Source organism: Dermacentor silvarum, chromosome 2 (genome assembly GCF_013339745.2).
Source record: "Dermacentor silvarum isolate Dsil-2018 chromosome 2, BIME_Dsil_1.4, whole genome shotgun sequence".
NCBI classification, from domain to species: domain Eukaryota; kingdom Metazoa; phylum Arthropoda; class Arachnida; order Ixodida; family Ixodidae; genus Dermacentor; species Dermacentor silvarum.
The window spans coordinates 153315688-153323485 of NC_051155.1; the positions used below are offsets into that span (position 1 = coordinate 153315688).

Here is a 7798-nt window from a genome sequence, read left to right on the forward strand (position 1 = left end):
ATCGCCGCTTGACAATAAGTGAACGTTACTTGGTATCAGTTTTTCTTTCGTGGTTGCTAACTGCTAGATGTTCTATGGTAGATTAAGGAAAGTAGAAACCTGGCGAGTGATAGCTCTGTCAGATACATAAATATAACGCCGCGTTTAAAGGAGAACGTCGGGTTCCGTACCCCTGTTTACCCCTGTATACTCCATTTGCGTGTTTCTGGCGTCTCGAAACATTACTTGCGTCAAAACAGCGCTGTTTATAATTTACCTGCGAGATCATTAACTCAAAAAAGATGTCGTACAATCAGACGCTGTTACACAGATGCAATTCGACGCACGAATGTATGACAACGCCATGTTCAACATATGAGCCTGGCTTTGCAGATGGGCAGCGACACTTCTATTTAAGATGAGACGAATTTTTGTTCCGGCTTTCTGGCGGTCACCTGAACTGGATGTTATTTTAATTGCTGCGCTCATAAGCTTGCGCAATGTGTGGTAAACAGGAAAATTTTGGAATATATATAAAACGAAATATAAAGACTACGACCCACGATATGCAGCGAGCTTCCTTAACCAACATAAGCACTTCAAAAAAAAAAAAAAAGAAATAAAAGAAACAATGCTACCTAATTCGGTGTTAGTCAAGGCGATCCGAAAAATTTTTACGCTATACCTCAAGGAAATCGACTTAACTATTACATTGTTAGAAAAAATAACCCAAGGACTCAGACACGGGTACCTGGGGTCATGCGCACGTTTACAGTTCTTACATACACGTATATACAAAACTATATTTACAGCGTCCGGAACCTTTGCGGCTTGTTTTGCAGCCTTCCAGTGCATAACTATAATACCGATTACTGAAGATGGCGAGAAAGTTAGGCTTCGATTACAATCAAGGGCATGTGTACAGCACACAAGCAATATAAATGAATAAAGCAGGGCTGCTGGTCACGCCCGTGTTTCGTGGGAATGTTGCGTATATCAATTTTTGCTTTCATTCCCTGTTTTCTTCTCTCCCTTAGTTAACCTCGGTTATGCCTGCTCTTAAGGTTTTCTACTGCCATTAGCGTGGTATATATATTCAGAAGCTGCTATACGCTTGATAACTTTAGTCGTGAGGAGATCGTAAGCACACTGATGGGCACGTTGATTTCTTTCGGAACGAACGTAGCTGGAAAAGCGGGTAATATGGCACACAACGCATACTAAATAACACGGTGTCTTTACGTACCCCACTCCTCCCTTCCCCCCCCCCCCCCCCCAAAAAAAAAAAAAAAAAAGTGTAACTTTTTCACGGGCCACAATCTAGAGTGTGTCCGCCACAAAGAGAAGCAGTCGCAAAACCCTTTTCTTTGCTCACTCCACTCAGTAAAGGGAGCATTTATGCGCGGGGTTGAGAATCGCGTCCTTGTCAACGTCACTGTGGTTACACCGGAACGCTTTACCAAACTCTGGCATGTTCATGACGGCCCCGTTGCAGCGTTTAAGCGCTCTCTCTGGGAGCATCAGCTTTCCTTCAAAGTCGACGCTGGCGCACATTACGTGGCAGTAAGTGATGAAGAAAAGCTGTTCATCACTCAGTCCGATGTCGCGTATGATAAGGCGAGTCTTACGGTCAGCCATGGCGAAAAGTAGAGCGTCCAGCGCTACGCGTGCGCCAAGGTAGTCGGCCAGGAAGTCAGCCTCTTCCCCCAAAGGAGCGTTGGGATTGGCTTGCTGGGCGAAACACATGGCCCTCTTTTTGTACTCTCGGTACACGCCTCCAGTCCACCAGTGTGCGGTCGAGCCAAGAACGTCTTTTTTTACGCTCTTGCCGGTGAACAGCAGAGCCAGCAGTCGGCCAGTAGCGCTTCCTAAACCACCGTACTTGATCGCGAGTGGGCACTTCGGGGGAGTAAAATGGTAAGCGTCGGAGTCCTGCGTAAACGTGAACCATGTTAGTGGCCATGTTGGCATCTCCGCCAGCCAAGGCAACATTGCGCTCGCCCAATGACCGCTTGATGCCGCGTACGTTGTACTGCGCATTGTTGGCGCGTATCTTAAGCTGGTTGCTGTAGTAGTCTGTTGGTGACAGCGCGTCCAAATTGGCATACCTCTCTGCAAGGTTGAAAGTCTTGAGATACGAGCCAATCTCTGGTGGAACAACTGTTGTCCTTTTCAGCTTTTCCAGCGTTCTGGATTTCGAAAGCTCGTCCATCCATTCAGAGCTGCGTATTCTACGTGTCATGGAGCTCTTTATGGAGTTAACGAGTTGGCGCACATCTTTTGAGGAGTCTTTGTTGGTGCTCGCAACTGACAGAACGTACAGGTTCCAAGCTTCCATGAAATGGGTGAAGATAAAAGACACGCAGACTTCAACTTGAACTGGACTGCGTACTACAGGATGCTCGAAGTTGAAGTACTTGTCCATAACTTTTCGAAGTTCTTCTTGATGCACTGCCATTTGTGTGAGTACTGAGAAGCCAAAGAATCTCATTGCACTTTCAGGAGGCAAGTCCTTTAGCAGACTTCTAAGAGCTTCTCCAATGTAGTACAACTTGGTGTGGAAGCGCGTCGTTGATGTTATGGCTCCCATGGGCTCCAGAGCCTCGCTCCAGACTTTCTCAGACAAGCCGATATCTCTGGTGACGGCGGCAATTTCTTGGAGCGTGTGCGACTTTTGCACGCCCAGCATGGCTTTGGAGGCACGACAAATGCTCAGATGAATGCCAACTAGCTCTTGAGCAGCGGCACCGTCGTAGTAGGAAAACAGTCCAAATACTTCTTTAACATACTCTTCATAGTAACTTTCGAGACTCTTGTTCGAGTCAGGCGAAAAGGGGCATGCAAAGGGAGTCGCTTGGATGGACAGTCGACGTCGCAACATGCCTTCGCCGAACAACGCGTTCTCGAAGACAAACACAATCTTCATCCCCCACTTCATGTCCAGATGCATGAGCTCCTGGAAGATGTCGTATGACTCGGTGTCCGATAAGGTGAAGTGCGGCCAGTTACCGATCTGAAACTTTTCGAAAACTGGCTTGATTTCGGTGGCTAGGGCTTCTTTTACCGACAGAAGGCAGGACCGGTAGGTGATGAGCACCATGTCGAGGACAGTCTGGTAGGTGTTGTTGGGCTCCCGCTTCTTCATGTCCGCCTGCAAGTCGTCGACGTACTTCTGGCTGCCCAGCCAGGAGACGTTGACGCCCTTGATGTTCGCAGAAGCCCAGGGGCTGCACACGTACGAGTAGAAGTCCCGACAGGGCAGGTCGCCGCTCACTGGTCCTAGGTGCATCATCTTTTTGACCTGCTCGCAGTCTGCAGTCTCGCAGCGCCTGCGCTTCTCGGACTTGCGGAGGGTCATCTGGATGTGCTCTCCGTAGATAAGGAGGAATATGAGGAGCCCTATTAACACTAAGCCGCAGGCCACTATGAGGTAGCTGCCAATGCCGCTGCCGCCTTGCATCTCGGTCTTGACGGCTGGTGGTGGGGCGTCGCCGCCGGCCATGGTCCCGCTCTGATCTGCCAGGAAGAACAGAGGCACAAAAGTTATTTTAATAATGTTTGCTGCCGATGTATTAGTAGCGCTAATGTCTTAGCACAAAAGTAGCGTTATTGGTTAGCAAATGGCGCACTAAATGGCCGACGGAAGGAACTCTAGTGCAGGAATCACCCTCCTCCTCGCCGGGATGTGTTGGCAACGTGAGTTGTTAAAAACTACTACGTTAAGAAGAAAAAAGTACCTCGTGCATTGCGTCTCTCTTCACAAGAGTGCATTTCGGTTCTCGGATAGTGTTCTTTGATAGCTTGTCTGCGCTTTTATTGTTATTCTGCGCACCTTCCCTGAGCTCATATATTTGAGGTTGCCTCCTCAAATAAGCTTAGTTCCAACTTTGGCGCTCTTTCTGTCTCTTTCTTTTTTCTTTGGTCTTTTTGCTTTGAGCCACAGTACGTCAGATTAGCTATGCACCAACTCGCCCAACATAGTACTCTGCTAACCCAGATAAGAATGGCGAGCCGAATGAGGGAGGCCTCCGCGAGCCGGCGCCTCGCAACCGGATGGTGTGGAGTTCTCTGTATATGACTCCCTGAAGGGAGTCATATACAGTAAACCTAGGTTGATGTACGGAGCCTTCATATGTGCCCATGCTCAAAAGAGTAGCGGTGCGTTGAAGGATCCCTAGGCTAGTCTACGCTTCTCAATGCCAACAATTTGCGAATAGTTCATTCCACATTTCTCAGACGCCTAAAGTTGCTTTTTTCAAACCGCTACTAACAGCCTAGCTTTCACAGCACTTCGTTGTGACAAGGAAGCCCATTTGCAGTCACTGTCAAAGTGTTCCCCAATCAATGTGCGATCAGCTCTAACAGTTCTGAATACGCGAGAAATGTGAAAAAACTTCGAGTGCACGAACAAGAAGGAATTATGCCTGACGGGTGGTTATCCACAAAAACTATCCACATGAAGTGCATTGTTCGTCCAGTATGGCAGTCGGACAGACTCATGGAACCGCCTCATTCCATCACTACGTGACGAACCTGTCCCTTAGTTAACACGCATATAAGTGGTCCCGTTTCATGTTTGAGGTGACAGTAAACAAGTTAGTCATGCGTAGTTACCTCGCTTCCAAGTAGCGTGCTCGTGCTACAAGTGTTACTCAGTTTGATGCGGTTAGGAGCCGCAGTTTAGTACAATATATCCAACACTCCGAGCGTTGGAGATTGGATGTTACGCTATCCGACGTGGTTCTACTTGCTATGTTCCACCGAGTCAGTACATGTGCTTGAAATAAAATATTTGTTGCGCAGAGGATACTTCGTTAGCGCTAGTTATTTCGCTGCGTAATTGCGCCGAGAACAGAGTTGACACGTATGCAGGGGTAGCACAGACTGGGCTACATATACGCCGATTCGTCATACTATAGTGCAGTCCTGTGTATACGAGCTATTCCGAAAGACCACAGCAGCATCCAGCAGCACAAACTATGGTCAGCCGGGACGCGGATGTTTCACCTAGAAAGCTTCGCTTTAAAGTGTCGACAGTAACCAGTCATGCATGATGCCCGACAAACGTAATAAGTGTGCACAAAAACAGGAGGATACGCCACAGTTTATCGCAATGCCTCGTATTTGCTCGATAACGCGTTTGAAAATCCGGCACACGCGTGAGAGCAGAAGCAGGCACTTAACGTTCGCAGAGAGATAGGAAAGAAAATGCGTGCTGGCGACTGCCAGCGCAGTGTTAAAACTCTCAGGCGGTGAATAACGGAAAGTTGGTGTACGCCAACTGTATACCACAGGTTCGGCGCGCTGTTATACATTGCGGACGAATGCGCCAGGCAGAATTCGGGCACCAGGTAGTCTGACGCGCATTGCGCTGCGCGCGGCTGTACCGCCGCCGTCCTTGCCTCCCTGCATGCAATAAAATAGCTGCTTTTTGCTTACTTGGGTGGCGTTCCCTGAAGCTGGTCCTTCTCCTCGGGAGTGTTCTTCTTCCTCTTCTGTCACCCTGTCAGCGAGCCTGCGTGTTCACGCGCAAGCATGATGCAACAGCGATAACGGCAGGAAAAATAAAGGGTGCAACGATCTCTCAAGTGAGCACTATACGTCCGTATTTACTGTAGTGACATTATGTTGTATTATTTCGAACGTTCATAAACTTCTGCTGTAATTGCACTCATTGAAGCCCATTGAAGAAATTGAGGTAGAGGGCGACGGTACGTTGGCGTTTAGTCTAGTTATTAAATATATAGTGCAGTTAAATTCATTTCTGAGGTCACTCTGGTCTGCTATATCAATGACCTTGCCCGTATGAAGCGAAGATGGCTATCGACGACTCAGAAGCTACATAGTTAATTAGAATGTCTTGAGGGGCTAGTTGGGTTCACTCTAATGAGTCAAGTCAATAAAATGAACAATCAGTCAAAGCTATGTACTGCTTACGATTCCCCTTTTCCAGAGAGAACCACAAGTGCCTTCTCTCAGGTTGTATACGAAAAATAAGAAAGGACTGGTGCCATCTGGAAAATCGCCATAGATGACCCCAGCGGTTGGACCCTCTTTTAGGCTACCATCGGAAATTCAACGCAGCAGTGCCAGTCTTCTGCATAGTCTTAAGGAAGGAGTGGCGTTTAGGCGTCGTTACGTGCTATGCATGCTTATATGCGCTGCAACTCTGGACTGTGAGCGGCGCCATGTCATACACCATGCACTATGCGATTGCCCGCAATACATGGTAGGTCAACAGAGGTTAGCCGCTACTCATGCCCGTCTCGCGAGCCAACCGTTGTCAGAAAACTTCCTATCGCGACTCTGGCGTGACTATTAAGCTGAGTTCTCAAGCCATCCAAGCCGTACTTGGCTAAGTTAAAAGTACCGGTCCGGACTTCTAAACTGTGTGTAGGTCGTTATAGGTCGTTATGTGCTTTGCCTCTTGTCTAGCTCCGTCATCGTCACTCATTTTGCCCGTCTTCCCTTCCCTGCTTATCCAGCACTGACTAGCTGGATAGGATAATGCTCAGCAGGCCAATTCACCTCTCTGGGTAACTTATAATTAAACCTCTTTTTCTTTTCATGTATTACAGCGAAGGCAGGAAAGCGAATTATTTTCTACCTCATGTACTGCAACTGGTTTCTGTTGCTACTAAAATCAATATGCTGCAGTAAAGGGGTGCGATGGCCCCACCAGAGCACCGTCGTATGGTGGAAGGGCAATCTGTTCCCCGTCTATATATAACGCACGATCCCCGCAACAAGCACCTATTGAGACTTTAATTGTATACTGCGTACCAGCCAACATGCACTGTAGATTTTAAGAAATGCATGTAGATTAAAGGTGTGTGAGAGAAAGGGATTACAGTATATCCGCAGAGAGGGGATGAAAGCGGCATGTGTGAGAAAATGCGAAAAAGCGCACAGGACGCGGACAGTCGTTCAAACAAGCCCGCGGCGCACGCATGGCACAGCGTATACAGAGGCATCCCTGGAAGACCTCGATGAAAGAAAGTTCACTAAGTATTATGCCCAGCGCGGACAGCTCGTGCACCTTAAGTTGACAGTGCGGCAAGCGAGTGAAATTTATAACGCGGCCAGTAGAGCAGACTAGCGCTCTGGTGGGGCGGACGACGCGACCGAGGAGGCCGGCAGTTAATCACGCTCGGGCTTAAGATTGCAATCATTTTCGCTGATTGACTCGTAACGCGGCGCTACGAGGACCGAAACGGACGGAAACAGGGCTCAGGGAGAAAATGTCCCGGGAGCCGGCAGGTCATTGAGCAATGGGTGTGCGTGCCCTTCGGCTGAATGAGTCTTCGGCGCAGTCACCCTGTCGGGCGCACGTGGTGCACTCGCGCCAACGGAGTGGCAGTGTGACCGTTTTGCCCGCTCTTTGGCTAGCAATATGCGGTCTCAATGGAACCACAATAATCTCGGAAATCCGAAGAGACATACAGTCGAACTCGGATATAACGAACCAACATATAACGAATCATTGTATATAACGTACAGCTGTAAAATCACCCTTGAACATTTTTGTATAAAATGTTTATTTTATATATCGAATTACCTATATATCGAACGTTCTTGTGATCCCCTTCAGATTCGATATATCCGGGTTCGACTGTATACCTTAAGCTACATGCTTAAGCTTAAGCTATAGTTATAGTCACATGACTAAACTGAGTGTATAGTCAAAATGAATACTTAAGTATTGCTGTTCGTCGACAACTCATCTGAAAGTAAGTATTACGTTATATTAGGGAGGGAGGAAATGAGCGCTGGGCGAAGAATGTGCAGAGAAAAATAACGGAGGAATTGAGATTGATGT

At 47.9% G+C, this 7798-nt stretch overlaps 1 protein-coding gene across 1 annotated transcript; it reads right to left on the minus strand.

The window, feature by feature from the left end:
* Positions 1 to 1359: 1359 nt before the first annotated feature.
* Positions 1360 to 5456, minus strand: LOC119440481 (uncharacterized). The gene is made up of 2 exons (XM_049663116.1): positions 5419 to 5456; positions 1360 to 3495 (listed from the first exon to the last, which is right to left on the minus strand). Exon 2 carries the CDS (start codon positions 3479 to 3481, stop codon positions 1673 to 1675), a length of 1809 nt encoding a protein of 602 aa, XP_049519073.1. The 5' UTR covers positions 3482 to 3495; positions 5419 to 5456; the 3' UTR covers positions 1360 to 1672.
* Positions 5457 to 7798: the final 2342 nt, after the last annotated feature.

What these genes read in the sequence shown, in the direction of transcription:
- LOC119440481 (XM_049663116.1), bottom strand. Translation starts at nt 3,481, where the DNA reads ATGGCCGGCGGCGACGCCCCACCACCAGCCGTCAAGACCGAGATGCAA.